General features: G+C 41.5%; 2 protein-coding genes across 4 annotated transcripts; both read left to right on the top strand.

Moving 5' to 3' along the window:
• The first annotated feature begins 458 nt into the window (after nucleotides 1–458).
• Nucleotides 459–9,482, top strand: LOC133736381 (lysine-specific histone demethylase 1 homolog 3). 3 transcript variants are annotated; one of them, XR_009859528.1, is made up of 10 exons: nucleotides 710–2,407; nucleotides 2,755–2,896; nucleotides 3,060–5,342; nucleotides 5,480–5,573; nucleotides 5,944–6,404; nucleotides 6,516–7,232; nucleotides 7,389–7,463; nucleotides 7,719–8,125; nucleotides 8,801–8,838; nucleotides 9,168–9,482. XR_009859528.1 is itself a non-coding variant. In XM_062163842.1 (8 exons), exons 1-8 carry the CDS (start codon nucleotides 504–506, stop codon nucleotides 7,782–7,784), a joined length of 5,742 nt encoding a protein of 1,913 aa, XP_062019826.1. In that variant the 5' UTR covers nucleotides 459–503; the 3' UTR covers nucleotides 7,785–8,467. The 3 variants fall into 3 exon arrangements, 1 of the variants encoding a protein (XP_062019826.1); XR_009859529.1 differs by lacking the exon at nucleotides 9,168–9,482 and having other exon boundaries at nucleotides 8,801–9,081; XM_062163842.1 differs by lacking the exons at nucleotides 8,801–8,838; nucleotides 9,168–9,482 and having other exon boundaries at nucleotides 459–2,407; nucleotides 7,719–8,467.
• Nucleotides 9,483–11,305: 1,823 nt separating this feature from the next.
• Nucleotides 11,306–12,885, top strand: LOC133736382 (V-type proton ATPase 16 kDa proteolipid subunit). The gene is made up of 3 exons (XM_062163843.1): nucleotides 11,306–11,477; nucleotides 11,566–11,851; nucleotides 12,434–12,885. The coding sequence occupies exons 1-3, from the start codon at nucleotides 11,396–11,398 to the stop codon at nucleotides 12,564–12,566; spliced, it is 501 nt and encodes a 166-aa protein (XP_062019827.1). The 5' UTR covers nucleotides 11,306–11,395; the 3' UTR covers nucleotides 12,567–12,885.
• Nucleotides 12,886–13,533: the final 648 nt, after the last annotated feature.

Here is a 13,533-nt window from a genome sequence, read left to right as displayed (position 1 = left end):
ACGCTAACGTGCGCACCTCCTCACTCCCTCCGGCAAATCCACCACCGCCGCCGTACCGGAGCTTTTCAGCTCGCACGTACAGGTCAGACCTCCCAACCTCACCTCTCTCTTCCATTCCTTAGGGCTTAGTAACTGAATCATAAACCCTAGGCAGACTTTGTGTTCTTAATTCGTTTTTCGTTTCGTTTTTTTTTTTTTTTTTCAATGTTAGATTTTCTCGATTAAGATAGAGGCAGGCCAGGGTTTACGAGTTTCAGAGAGAAATTGATAAAGTTCGTCAAGGATTTGGTTGTGTATTGTGTTTGTGAATATCTGCGATTCCATGGGTGTTGGGATTTCTTGGTGCGGGTTCGGATTTTTGATATTGTAGCTGGATTAAACATGTGGTTTGATTTTCTGACAATAGAGAAGTGGAAGGTGATGCTTGGCTTTCCTGATTTGGGCACTGAAGCTTGGTTAGGGTTAAGAGAGGGTGTATTCTCTTGAAACTTGGGGTTGACAAGATGGATGGAGACGAGAAGAGGTCGGGGTTTAAGAAGAGATCGAAGTTAATGGAGGTTAATCACAATTCGGATGACGATGAGCCGATTGGGTCACTGCTGAAGAAGAGGCAGCGAAACCCTAAGAAGGTTAAGCCAGGGTTGGAGGGCGAAAGGGGCAAGAAGTTTGAGGCTGGAGAGGAGGATTTGGGGGGACTGGATGATACCTTGGCAAGTTTTAGGAAGAAGCTCAAGGGTCCTAAGAGGGATTCTGGGGCCGGAACCGGGAGGGGAAGGAGTTCTAGTTTGGATGTTGTGCAGTCTTCGGATCAGGATGGGGGGTCGGATGCAAAATCAGTGTCGAGGAGTATGGAGAAAGGTCCGGTCATCGATGATGATGGAACCGATGTGATTATGGATGTAGAGGTGGAAAACAGGCTTAAGGGAAAGGGAAAGAGACCCAAGGTTTCAGGTCTGGTATCTGGGGAGGGTTCTAATAGCTCTTTGGATCATCATTCGCAAGATTCGTTATCGGCATTTTTTCAGAAGGCACAGTCTGGTGTTACTAAGAAGTCTCATCCCTCTCCGAGTCTTAGAGAGAAGAGTGGTTCTCTGGATTTGGAGGATGGACTGAGCCCTAGTCCAGAAGGTGTTGGAGGAAATAGCATGCCTGTGGCTGTGCGGAGACATAGTTCTGTTTCAAAACTGAACCAGGAAAATCCAAGATTTGAAGATAGTTTGCTCTTCGATTCTGGTTTTAATTCGTTGGATTCAGTCAATGATCAGTATAAGATAGAGGAACAAAACAGATTTTGCCAAGATTCTGACTGCAACAGACAGAATCAAGAGAGATCTCAAGGACTTTATTCTATTCCAGATGACATGACGAGACTTGAGGATAGAAAGAATGAACCCACAGTGGATCATTCTGGTTTAAATGTTCAAGAGGAACTATGTAGCTTGGATAGATCTAATGGCGGAGATAGCCAGCACTTACAGAAAATTCAAACTTCTGAGAACCAACTGAGGCACTGCTCTGTGACAAACTCAAACACTCTAACGATTTGTGAACAGAAGGGGGAAATGCTTGGGGTCGGTACCAGTGACTCCAAAGGGGGCTTTCCTGATGCTTTGTCCATTCAGTCCACGGATGTTCTAGCTAGATGTACATCAGGTGCAGACTGTGAAATATCTTCTTCAACTGGAAAAGAAATTCCGATGCCTCATTATAATGATGAGTTACTGAACAAATCTAACTTTGCCCCAGATACACTAAAGAGGGAAGAAACTCCTTGTAATCGAGTAATTGCTTACACTGAGGGGCAAGATCTTGCTTCCAGTCCTTTGCATGAAGAGAATGCCATGATAACTGATTGTCAGATATCTTCAATCCAGGTGAGTCATCAAGCGAAAGCCTTGCAAACTGCCTCAGTTCAGAAGGGGAGCTATTGTGAAGATTTATCTTCTGATGAAGCATCAAAAGAGAGAATTATTCCAAAACATGATTATATTACTAGTAATGAGGAGGTTGATGGAGCTTCTCCTCCTTTATATGCAACAGTAGATGAGAATGAGAGTTTCCCAGAAGACACAGTATCTCTACCTGATATTGAAAACAGAGACGGTAAGCTATCCGCTCTCCAGCGCATACCACGGAATGCTAGGAAACGCAGGCATGGAGACATGGCTTATGAGGGGGATGTTGATTGGGAGATCTCAGTGACTGATCAAGGATTGGATAGTGACAATTCAATTAGAGCGAAAGTGAAGTTTGATTCCTCTTCAAGTATTGGCACAGAAGCTGAAAGTGGTGGGGCTGCAGCAGTGTCTGCTGGTCTAAAAGCTCACGCAGTTGGTCCTGTTGAGAAGATTAAATTCAAGGAGATCTTGAAGCGCAGAGGCGGGCTTCAGGATTACTTGGAATGCAGGTTTGTTATTAATTCTGAAACCCGTTGAAATATTGTGAATTTTTGATAAGCTTTCTGGCATGCATTGCATCTTTCTGCAAGTATACCAATGCTAGATGATATTTTATCACTACAAATGCTAAAATCCTGTTTCACCTTTGATGTCTGATTTCTCTTTTCTTGATTTTGTTCCCTCTTTAAGTGGTCTTGTGACTCATCCAGTTTGCAAGTTCTGGTTGTCTGTTCTCTTTGAATGAACATCTTTGAGACTTTTCTTGAAGCTGTCAATTTATTTCCTGTGGTTTATTTGTCTGCCTGGATGAGCTGTACCATGTTCAGTAAAATTAATTTGCTTGGGTGCAATCCAGGAATCAGATCTTAGCTCTGTGGAGCAAAGATGTTAGTCGAATTTTGCCTCTCACCGACTGTGGGGTCACAGAGCCTGCTTGTGTGAATGAACCTGGGCGTGCCTCCCTAATTAGGGATATTTATGCATTTCTAGATCTCAGTGTAAGTAAAGTAATCAGTGTCTTTTCTTACTTGTTCCTTACCAAGATTGATCAGTCTACTTATTCTTTCCCTAGTCCTTTTCCCATAACTTGTAACTCTTGCAGTTCTTAGGGAAGGGCTGCATCTTCATTCTTTTTTGAATTAATGTAAAACAATTTTACAGGGTTATATAAATGTTGGAATTGCTGCCGAGAAGGATAAAGCAGAACCTGGTTCTAAGCATGACTATAAAATAGTCAGAGAAAAACCTTTTGAGGAAATTTCTGGGGTTTCAATTGCTGACTCAGAGGATGGGGTTTCCTTCATCATTGGCCAGGTTAAGAATTCAAAAACTTCCACCGATGCTAAGAATGGAATTACATTTAATAGCGAAAACTTGACTGAGGGAGCCACAAAAGACAATGGGCATGTTGAGGCAGTGGCATTGGAATTATTTGATGCGAAACATCCTGAAGAATGCCAAACTGATTACCTGGAAAACTGTAGTGCTGATGCAAGGTTCCAAAGTCGATTGGACAATATGGATGTTTCTAGTAGTGATCCCTCTGGTGAGACATTGGATGGTGGAGTCATCCCTGTTGTAACTCCAGAGATAAAGAATGAATCACAGAGTATTCAGTCAACACCACATGATCATGTACCGAGTAATGATACCCTGCAATGTGGTCCAGAAGTTAGAAAGGAGATCATTGTCATAGGTGCTGGTCCTGCTGGCTTAACTGCTGCACGCCACTTGCAGCGTCAGGGGTTTTCAGTCAATGTACTTGAAGCTAGGAGTCGAATAGGAGGTCGTGTTTATACAGACCGGTCATCCCTATCAGTTGCAGTGGATCTTGGTGCTAGCATTATTACCGGTGTCGAGGCTGATTGGGCAACTGAAAGAAGACCCGATCCCTCCTCATTGGTTTGTGCTCAGTTGGGCCTTGAGTTGACTGTATTAAACAGTGATTGCCCTCTTTATGATATTGAAACAGGTCAAAAAGTTCCTGCAGATCTGGATGAGGCATTGGAAGCAGAGTTCAACAGCCTTCTTGATGACATGGTATTGCTTGTAGCACAGAAGGGAGAACGTGCAGCAAGAATGTCTCTTGAGGAAGGTTTTGAATATGTCCTTAAGAGGCGACGTATGGCACAATCAGGGAGTGCTAAAGAAAAAGAATTGCATGGTTCAAGGGATGGTTTGATTAATGCTAGAACAAATATTGATGGTAGAGTTGCTGATAAAAGTTATTGTAAGCAAGAGCTCTTGAGTCCTCTTGAGAGGAGGGTTATGGATTGGCATTTTGCTAATTTGGAGTATGGTTGTGCAGCTCCGCTTAAGGAGGTATCTCTACCCCATTGGAACCAAGATGATGTATATGGTGGCTTTGGGGGAGCTCATTGTATGATTAAAGGGGGTTACAGCACTGTTGTTGAGTCTCTTGGAGAAGGACTGCGCATTCACTTGAATCATGTAGTCACTGATATTTCGTATGGCGCTGAGGATGGTGAATTGAATAATAACCAGTGTAACAAAGTCAAAGTTTCCACATCAAATGGGAGTATCTTTTGTGGAGATGCAGTCTTGATTACAGTGCCTCTTGGGTGCTTAAAAGCAGAAACCATAAAGTTTTCTCCACCATTGCCCCAGTGGAAACATTCTTCTATCACGCGGCTTGGATTTGGTGTTCTTAATAAAGTAGTTTTGGAATTTCCAGATGTCTTTTGGGATGACACTGTGGACTACTTTGGAGCAACTGCTGAAGAAACAGACCTGAGGGGTCAGTGCTTTATGTTCTGGAATATCAAGAAAACTGTTGGGGCTCCCGTTCTTATAGCTTTAGTGGTTGGTAAGGCAGCTATAGAAGGCCAAAATATGAGCTCTTCTGATCATGTTAACCATGCATTAGTGGCTCTCCGTAAATTGTTTGGAGAGGCATCAGTACCTGATCCAGTTGCATCAGTTGTGACAGATTGGGGCAGGGATCCTTTCAGCTATGGTGCATACTCATATGTTGCTGTCGGAGCTTCTGGAAAAGACTATGACATACTAGGGAGACCTGTTGATAACTGCCTATTTTTTGCTGGTGAAGCTACCTGCAAGGAGCATCCCGACACTGTTGGTGGTGCAATGATGAGTGGGCTTCGAGAGTCGGTGCGTATAATTGACATACTGACAACTGGAAATGATTACACAGCAGAAGCAGAAGCAATGGAGTCCATACAGAGACAGTCAGCCTCTGAAAAGGATGAAGTTTGGGACATAACAAGGAGACTTGATGCAGTTGAACTTTCCGATGTCCTTTACAAGAACAGGGAAGCCTTACTCCAGGACTTGTTCTTTAGTGCAAAAACCACCAAAGGAAGGTTGCATCTGGCCAAAGAGTTATTGAGTCTTCCTGCTGAAACGTTGAAGTCCTTTGCTGGCACCAAAGAGGGGCTAACCACACTTAACTTGTGGATACTGGTAATTTGCACGCATATTATCTTTTGTTCAATCATTATCGGATTTAAACTTTGTTCATGCATATTGCTTTGGGTTTTCACTGGATTTTCTGTTTCTTAGATAAATTTCTGAAGGTATATATTTTGTAATTATAACAGGACTCAATGGGGAAAGCGGGGACTCAACTCTTGCGGCATTGTGTTCGTCTTCTTGTTCTTGTGTCAACAGACCTACTGGCTGTGCGCTTGTCTGGTATTGTCTCCTTATATGTTGTTTTCTTTCCTGTGATTTATGTTTAGTGTAAATGTATGTAATGTATGTGTACAGAGATGTGGGTATTGAAAATAATAATGAAAATTATTTTCATCCTCTTTATGCTTATGAACTGTGTATTTCTTAGCTGTTTCAACTGATTTGTTTTTCTTTTAATTGTTTGCACTTCATTTTCAAACTGCGGAATCTCTTTCTAGCGTTCTTGAAGTTCAATAACATATGGAACTCATAATCATTTGCATATAGATATTTTTCCCAACTTTTATCTTGTTGAACGGGAGGTTTAAAATCGTTATCAGTAAAATGTGTTTCTTTCAAGTTAGTTAATCTCTCTGTTTGTGTGGTGTAGGCATTGGGAAAACCGTAAGAGAGAAAGTTTGTGTACATACTAGCCGTGATATACGTGCCATTGCAAGTCAGCTAGTTAGTGTGTGGCTTGAAGTCTTCCGCAGAGAAAAAGCTTCTAATGGAGGATTGAAATTGTCAAGGCAAGCCAATGGTGTAGATTCATTGAAGAGAAAAACAGTCAGAGACCCATCTTCTGGAAAGCCGCCACTACACATGTATCATGGTGCTTTTGAGCACAAAGGAAGTTTACAGGATTCTGCATCCACGGGAAGCCAATTGCCTCCGAATCCAAATGTGAAGAAATTGAATGGCAAAGGCATTAAACTTGAAACAGCAAATTCCTCAAGATTTGGAGATTCAACAGGCAGACCACATAATGATGACTTTGCTATGACTGAAGAAGAAAGAGCTGCCATTGCTGCTGCTGAAGCAGCGCGAGCTGCAGCACTTGCAGCTGCTAAGGTTTGTTTTCTTGTTACTCAACTCAATGTAATGGGATATACTACTGCTTTCCTTTGTCATCTCCCCCCCTCCCTCTCTCTCTCTCACATTTCTTATTGTTGTATTTTGTAGGCATATGCATCTTCAGAAGCCAAGAGCAGTTCGTTGCTTCAGCTTCCTAAGATTCCCTCGTTTCATAAATTTGCTCGACGGGAGCAGTACGCTCAAATGGATGAGTATGATTTTAGGAGGAAGTGGTCTGGTGGTGTTTTGGGTAGAGAAGATTGCATATCTGAAATTGACTCTAGGAACTGCAAAGTAAGGAACTGGTCTGTTGATTTCTCCGCTGCTTGTGTCAATCTTGACAGTTCAAGAAGGTCAGTTGATAACCTCTCAGAGCGGAGCCATCCCAATGAGATCACTAGTCAGTTGAATTTCCGAGAGCACTCAGGGGAGAGTGCTGCTGTTGACAGTAGTATCTATACAAAAGCATGGGTTGATACAGCTGGTAGTGTTGGGGTAAAAGACTATCATGCCATTGAGATGTGGCAATCTCAAGCAGCGGCAGCTGACCCTGATTTCTTCCATCCTGATCCGTATGTAAAGGATGAGGAAGATTCAAATACAACTTCTAAAGGACTAAGCTGGAAGCATGAAGGACTAGTAAATGAGAGCTCTGTTTCACAAGTTACTGTAAACAAGGGGTCGTCGAAAAATCATCGTCGAGGAGCAGACCAAATTAAACATGCAGTTGTTGATTATGTGGCATCATTGCTTATGCCCCTCTATAAAGCTAAAAAGATTGATAGAGAGGGATACAAGTCAATCATGAAGAAAAGTGCTACCAAGGTTAGTTATTTTCTATCGCATCCCTTTCCTTCTTGTGTAGTAATTAGAAAACTGACTTGCACGTAACGATTTGTTGCAATTTTGTTAAACTGGTGTCTACAATTGTTCCCCTTAATCTATTAGTCTCAGTTTTTCTTTTGGTAATTCAATTGTCAGGTCATGGAGCTAGCCACTGATGCAGAGAAAGCAATGGCTGTATCCGAGTTTCTTGATTTCAAGCGCAAGAACAAGGTATTCTTTCATGAGATCTATCTATGTATATGTGAAATATCTGCACTTATTTCATTTTTTATCGACTGAAATTGGCTTGCTTGAGTACTCATAAAAGAACAGACAATAAATTGTTGGCACCTTAAACGTTCATTGGAATTTTGTATTTGCTATCTTGAATTTTCCATGAGCAGTGTTATTGTTATTATCCTTCCATCAGTTCCATGTTATGCTGTGATGTTTAGTTTCATCTTACCAAGTTCTTCTAATTTGCAGATTCGTGCCTTTGTGGATAAATTGATTGAGAAGCACATGGCAGTGAAGCCTGTTGTGAAATCTTGATACTGGATCATTGATCTGGGTTTCCCATGCACTACTGTACAGCACTGCACAGAAGTCGACATGTTGTTCGGGGATGAATTCACAGCTTAAGCTGGCGGTGTTGGGGTACAGATATATCAGATCGGATTCTTGGTTAAACTGCCAATAAGCTCTTAATGACTGTGAAGGTGCTGTGGAACAAGGGGCATGGTTTGCTGCCATCGGCTGATTCATATTTGGTGGGCATCTTGAACTGCAATTAGAACTGGTCGAGTAAGCGCCAGGAATGAGCATTTCCAGATGCAAGCGGGAGTAAGCGCAAAACAAGTTGCTTTCTCATTCCAATTACAGGCATCAATAGGGTATGGGGATGATGGCGGATTGCTCTTAGAAATTGGCTTGTCATCCATCAAGGATGTACCGGCGAAAAATTAAGACATCAGACCCTAATTTTTATTCAGGGATCCTCATGGAGGAGAAACTAATAATCATTGACTTTTTATGATGGTCTTCAATGTGTACAGCGTAGGATTGTGTTAGTGACTAGTAACAAGAAGAATACAGAACAGTTTTCGATGGCCAAAGTAATATGTCATGTTTACTTTTTTTTATTTAACCTCAGTCACTAATTTACTTTTGTTCCCCAAAGTTAAATTTCCATCTCGCATTATTAGCAGCCTTGTGAGGGCTGCAGTTTCTGCTTACTGGATTTTGTCCTATTTGAGTGCATGCCTTGGGTGAGGAGGCTTGTCTTGCTCTATTAGTTTCAACCATGTCCAGCTTCCAACCACTAATGAATTTTTGTGTGTGTGTGATATTGTATATTTTGATCCAGAAAGTGAATATGTAGATCTGTTGTAATTGATGTTCATCTTATACATCTGAAACTGTGTATTTAGGTTGGGGTTGCAGAATGAAATGCAGGACTTGATCTTTTGCTTGAACATGTCACAATCAGAAGCTAATTGATCATCCTTTCTCCTTGATCCGTTTTACTGTCCAGCTCTCTGATCATCCTTCTTTTTTATTGTTGCTAGGCTGGGAAAGCTATTTTTGGCTGTTCTGAGGGCAGGAGGTATGTATTTCTTAGTCAACTGTTTTTTAAAACTGCGTTTGTGTTGTGGCTCATATTTGACATAGCTAGCTGTTCAGATGATTCTTTACTGGAGTTGGAAAATATGTGTTCATTTTACTTGGGTGTTGTTTCGCTGACCTTCAGTTAGTGTTCCAAGTTGTAATATTTTATATGCGATGGCATTTACTGTAATAGACTTTGTGATATTATATGCTTGCAGAAGTCATGGTTTCTACTATGTTATTTTAAGAATTAGCATAAGCTCTCTTGAATAACCTCAAGAGTTTTTAGTTTTTTACGTTTAATTTATTTGTTGTTATCAATTTCAGGTATTTTTTTCCTCTTGCATTTGCTACCACTCTACAGGTTTAAATGCTTGTCTTGGCATTTGAAATTTGTCATTCTATTGCACAAAGATGTTATAGGATTTGAAGATGTATGCTGTCATATGAAAAGAGAGATCTATGCGGTGTATTGTGTTATGTAATCTCATACCACTGGCTACCGGTGAGGCATGCTTGTGTGTTTTACCTTGCTACTCATTCTTTTCTGCTTTTTCTTTTTTTGGTGAATGTAACCCAAAGAAGCTTTTGGCTACAAAAGAAGTGTCCAAAATTCACATATGCTGGAAATCATGCCAATCTTTAAATGGTTTACTGTTAATTTTGAAGTCATAAATTCCTTGCTCTTTTCTGCGTATCACAATCTGTGCTGCTCTCCACTAATGGATGGCTGATTTTGTGGGATAAGTCTGTATGGATGCTTATGCTATGCATGCGAGTCTTACAATAGCCTTGTAATAGAGGAATCATCTTGCAAAACGACCGCAAATTGCCAAAAAAAAAAAAAAAAAAAAAAAAAATGGAGCTTTCTAAAATATGAATGTTTTTCTTTTCATTATTATATGAGAAAATTTTTTTTAAGGTTAATGGCTTGAATGTGTATCTGCAAAAATTCACCCTACAAAAAGAATGTTAAAAGCTCTTTTTTCTCTTCCTTAGAAATGGTTTATTTAAATAAAAAAAACGAAGACAGTAAACAGTAGAACGCGCCGCACGCGCTTGGCCAGTTTCGATTCAGACGTATGCCTGGTCCGACGGCACGCCCTCGTGGCGGCGTCGTCGGACGGGTGATAGTGGACCGAGTGTCCGGTGATAGATGGTTGTCCAGTCGGAGGGAAGACTTCACGGTGGCTTCTTCTTTTAGATCGCGCAGAGGTTGCGGCGGGGGTGAGCAGCGTGGGCTGTTGTCGGCAAGAGCGAAGGGTGGATGGCGGAAGGTGTGGCCGCCTGGTGGCGACGAGCTGGTGGCGGCGACAGCGGGTTCCGAAGGAGTCAGATCTGATCGGAATTATCCGATCCGGATTGGGTTGTTTGGAGCCTCTTGCGTCTGCAACCACCTACCTGGTTGGATCGGGTCTGTCTCCAGCGGCTATGCTGACCGGCATGATGGGGAGGGCGGCGGGGTGGAGCATATTTCCAAGATTGCTCGATGCGATGGGTGTGCCGCACATGGCCAGACGGCAGGATCTCTGTGCGCGATCGGGAGGAGGGGTGACGTTGGCAGCCTTCTTTCTGGGCTTGGGCTCGGTGACTGTTGGGCCTGGGCCTTGGTTTGGTCTCTGGTCCAAAATTTTGTTTCTTTTATGCTTTATTACTTTATTATGTCTTATTGCAGTTTAGTAATACGTGGCTTGATGCCGGCAATAAGTCCCTACCACTCTTTGGTAGGGCGACGTGGGCTTGGTCCCGGTATGCACACTCTGTGTGCCTTGTCTGGCCTAGCGAGGCGGCGAGCTGTTTGTTTGGTCAAATGGACGCAACCTTCTAGTGGCAGGATGAAATTGAGTGCCGCCGGATTTATTTCCGTGCGGCAACATAGTGGGAAAGCTGTGCTATTTGTAATGATGCTTCTTCGTTATAGAGTTATATTTCCGGTATGTCACCGCTATGTCAAAGCAAATGGAGTTGCCATTCGTGCACTCTTTGCTAATTGGTGCTTGTTAGAATACATAGACTTTGTGGAGAATCTTGGTATTATTTCAGGATATTCTCTTTATGCTTCTTGTAATCTGGGGTTCAGGCTCTACGTCCCCCCCATGTATTCTGCAATTTCGTTAATCAAGGCTTGAGGGCAGTCGCACCAGCCCCATTTCAAAAAAAAGAAATGGTTTATTTATGGTATATTAATGTATCGATACATTAAGTAGACTATTTTGATATAAAGAGTATACTAGCTCGATAGATATAGAAGTAGAAAATATGAGATATAGTCAAGTACTAACTTATTTTGACGTTTCGGGTCGGGTCTGATTCACAAGAAATTGGGCAAGGCCTAAGAAATGGCCCCATTTGGAACGTAGCCCATGATGATACTAATCTCCCCACGTCGCCCGTGAGTCCTCTAAAATCGGGGGCATAATCGTAAAATCAGGACCATCCTGTTTGAGGCTGAGATCGAAACACAGACGCATAAAATAAAGCTCTTCTAAGCACACTTGTGGAGAGAGTCAGAAAAATCCCTCAGAATTCAGATCTTGTCCGTAACATCGAGAAGAATGGCTTCTTCAACGTTCAGCGGCGATGAAACGGCACCGTTCTTCGGCTTTCTCGGCGCCGCCGCGGCCCTCGTCTTCTCCTGTACGTTTCTGTTCGGTTTTCAGATCTAAGCTAGACGACGCCGTTTCTTCGATTAGGGATTTTGATCGGTTTTTGTTTGTTGTCACAGGTATGGGAGCTGCGTACGGAACGGCGAAGAGTGGAGTAGGAGTGGCGTCGATGGGAGTGATGCGGCCGGAGCTGGTCATGAAGTCGATCGTTCCGGTGGTCATGGCCGGAGTGTTGGGAATTTACGGCCTTATTATCGCCGTCATCATTAGTACCGGTATCAACCCTAAGGCCAAATCCTATTACCTGTTTGATGGTTATGCTCATCTCTCGTCTGGTCTAGCCTGTGGCCTTGCTGGGCTCTCAGCTGGTATGGCTATTGGCATTGTTGGTGATGCTGGTGTTAGGTATGGCTTCTTAGCTCTACATACTTGCCGCGTATAAACTCTTTGCAATTATGCTGTTATGTATCTGTTTGATTGATTTGTTTCTTGAGGGGGTTTGTATAGGTTACGATTTCCTAGTTGCGATTTTAATCTGTGCTTGTTTAAGTTTAAACACATAAACATTTGAGATTACAATCTGAGTTCTAGCTATGTGTAACAAACTAACAATAGAGCAAACTGTAACTCATTTGATGAATATGATGACAATGTAATAAATAGATTTTGTCTTACGGAGTTTGTTGAGCTGGTTTTGCACATGGTTTAGTTTTCTAAGTGATCTTGGAAATGCACATTATAAGTTTTTAGGTTAGCTTAGATATGGCAGAAACTATATTCTTTCATATAATTGTTTTCCAAATTTGTAGTATACAGTACATCTGCAGCATTTGTTAACACCATTAAAGAAGTACTAAATCATTCACTGCTTTCTTTCATATCTGGTTGTGACTTCATAATGTAGATGAAAGATCGTAATTACTAGTTTTAGTGTCTTATTGCACTTGGTTTAAAATCTCCTCTGATTGTATTTTTCTTACTTTGCAGAGCTAATGCCCAACAGCCAAAGCTTTTTGTTGGGATGATCCTCATTCTCATTTTTGCTGAAGCCCTTGCTCTGTATGGTCTCATTGTTGGCATCATTCTTTCCTCCCGAGCAGGTCAGTCAAGAGCCGACTAGAAAGCTGTGCTGGGTGGATTTCTCGATTGCTGCTATTAAACAAGCTCTATGTTTTGGTATTAGTTCTAGTTTCGTTTTGGAAGTGTACTGCAGATTCTTGTTTGTTGTGATCGATGTCTACCAGATGGATTGGTAGTATTTATGTGCCAAAGGTAGAAAATAGAATTAGCAATTAGTTTTACTTCTGAATAAATTTGCATCCTTTTTCAATTTTCATTAGACCGGGCTGTATTTTTTTTGGGTCAAATTAACACTACTTTGTCCAAAATTATTTCTTGTAGCATTATGTTAGCTATATTCATCATATTCTACCTTTCAATTGGTTGGCTGGCCATAGATGGAATATTGTCATGTCAGTTATATAATATTCCAAGTGATGGACTTGGCATGATAAGATTGTATATCTCGAGTTGGGTAAATCAAACAGACTCGAAAAGAAAAGGATAGTCTGGAGCATGGTATATTCTGGTTTCTGTACTGTTGGATCCAGTGATATGGCAGATCTATGGAAAAAGGAAATACTTTGGAACATGATATGAGGTCTCAGAATGACCATCATATTTCAAATCTCAATCCATTTGGGATCTAAACCAACATGTAGCTCAATGTTGCTAATCTAGTATGAGTAATGGAGTGAAATATCACATATGAATCACTTTTTTTTTATCCCAGATTGTCATAGTAACAGTCTCCATAATCTGCAGGGTGAGTGAAACAAGAACAACTAAGAGCAACTCCAACAACTTTTCTATAATTTCTGTATAATAAAGAAGCAAAAGTTAAAGCTTTAGCATCTTTTTCTTCTTCAACTGCAACAGATTCCCTATTTTACAACAATCTCTAAAATCTCCATATTCTTCCTTAAAATTTTAGAGATTGCTACAAATATAGGGAATTTGGTTTTCTCTTTCCTCACTTTCCCTAAAATAGGGAAAGTTATAGGGAATCTGTTGGAGCAAAAGAGGCT

The sequence above is a fragment of the Rosa rugosa genome, chromosome 3 (genome assembly GCF_958449725.1).
Source record: "Rosa rugosa chromosome 3, drRosRugo1.1, whole genome shotgun sequence".
Taxonomy (NCBI): domain Eukaryota; kingdom Viridiplantae; phylum Streptophyta; class Magnoliopsida; order Rosales; family Rosaceae; genus Rosa; species Rosa rugosa.
This window is presented reverse-complemented; position numbering and strand designations above follow the sequence as displayed.

What these genes read in the sequence shown, in the direction of transcription:
- LOC133736381 (XM_062163842.1), top strand. Translation starts at nt 504, where the DNA reads ATGGATGGAGACGAGAAGAGGTCGGGGTTTAAGAAGAGATCGAAGTTA. An exon ending in ATGCATTTCTAGATCTCAGT is followed by an intron (nt 2,897 to 3,059) that starts GTAAGTAAAGTA and finishes ACAATTTTACAG; the next exon opens with GGTTATATAAATGTTGGAAT. An exon ending in CACTTAACTTGTGGATACTG is followed by an intron (nt 5,343 to 5,479) that starts GTAATTTGCACG and finishes TAATTATAACAG; the next exon opens with GACTCAATGGGGAAAGCGGG.
- LOC133736382 (XM_062163843.1), top strand. Translation starts at nt 11,396, where the DNA reads ATGGCTTCTTCAACGTTCAGCGGCGATGAAACGGCACCGTTCTTCGGC. An exon ending in CGCGGCCCTCGTCTTCTCCT is followed by an intron (nt 11,478 to 11,565) that starts GTACGTTTCTGT and finishes TTGTTGTCACAG; the next exon opens with GTATGGGAGCTGCGTACGGA. An exon ending in GTTGGTGATGCTGGTGTTAG is followed by an intron (nt 11,852 to 12,433) that starts GTATGGCTTCTT and finishes CTTACTTTGCAG; the next exon opens with AGCTAATGCCCAACAGCCAA.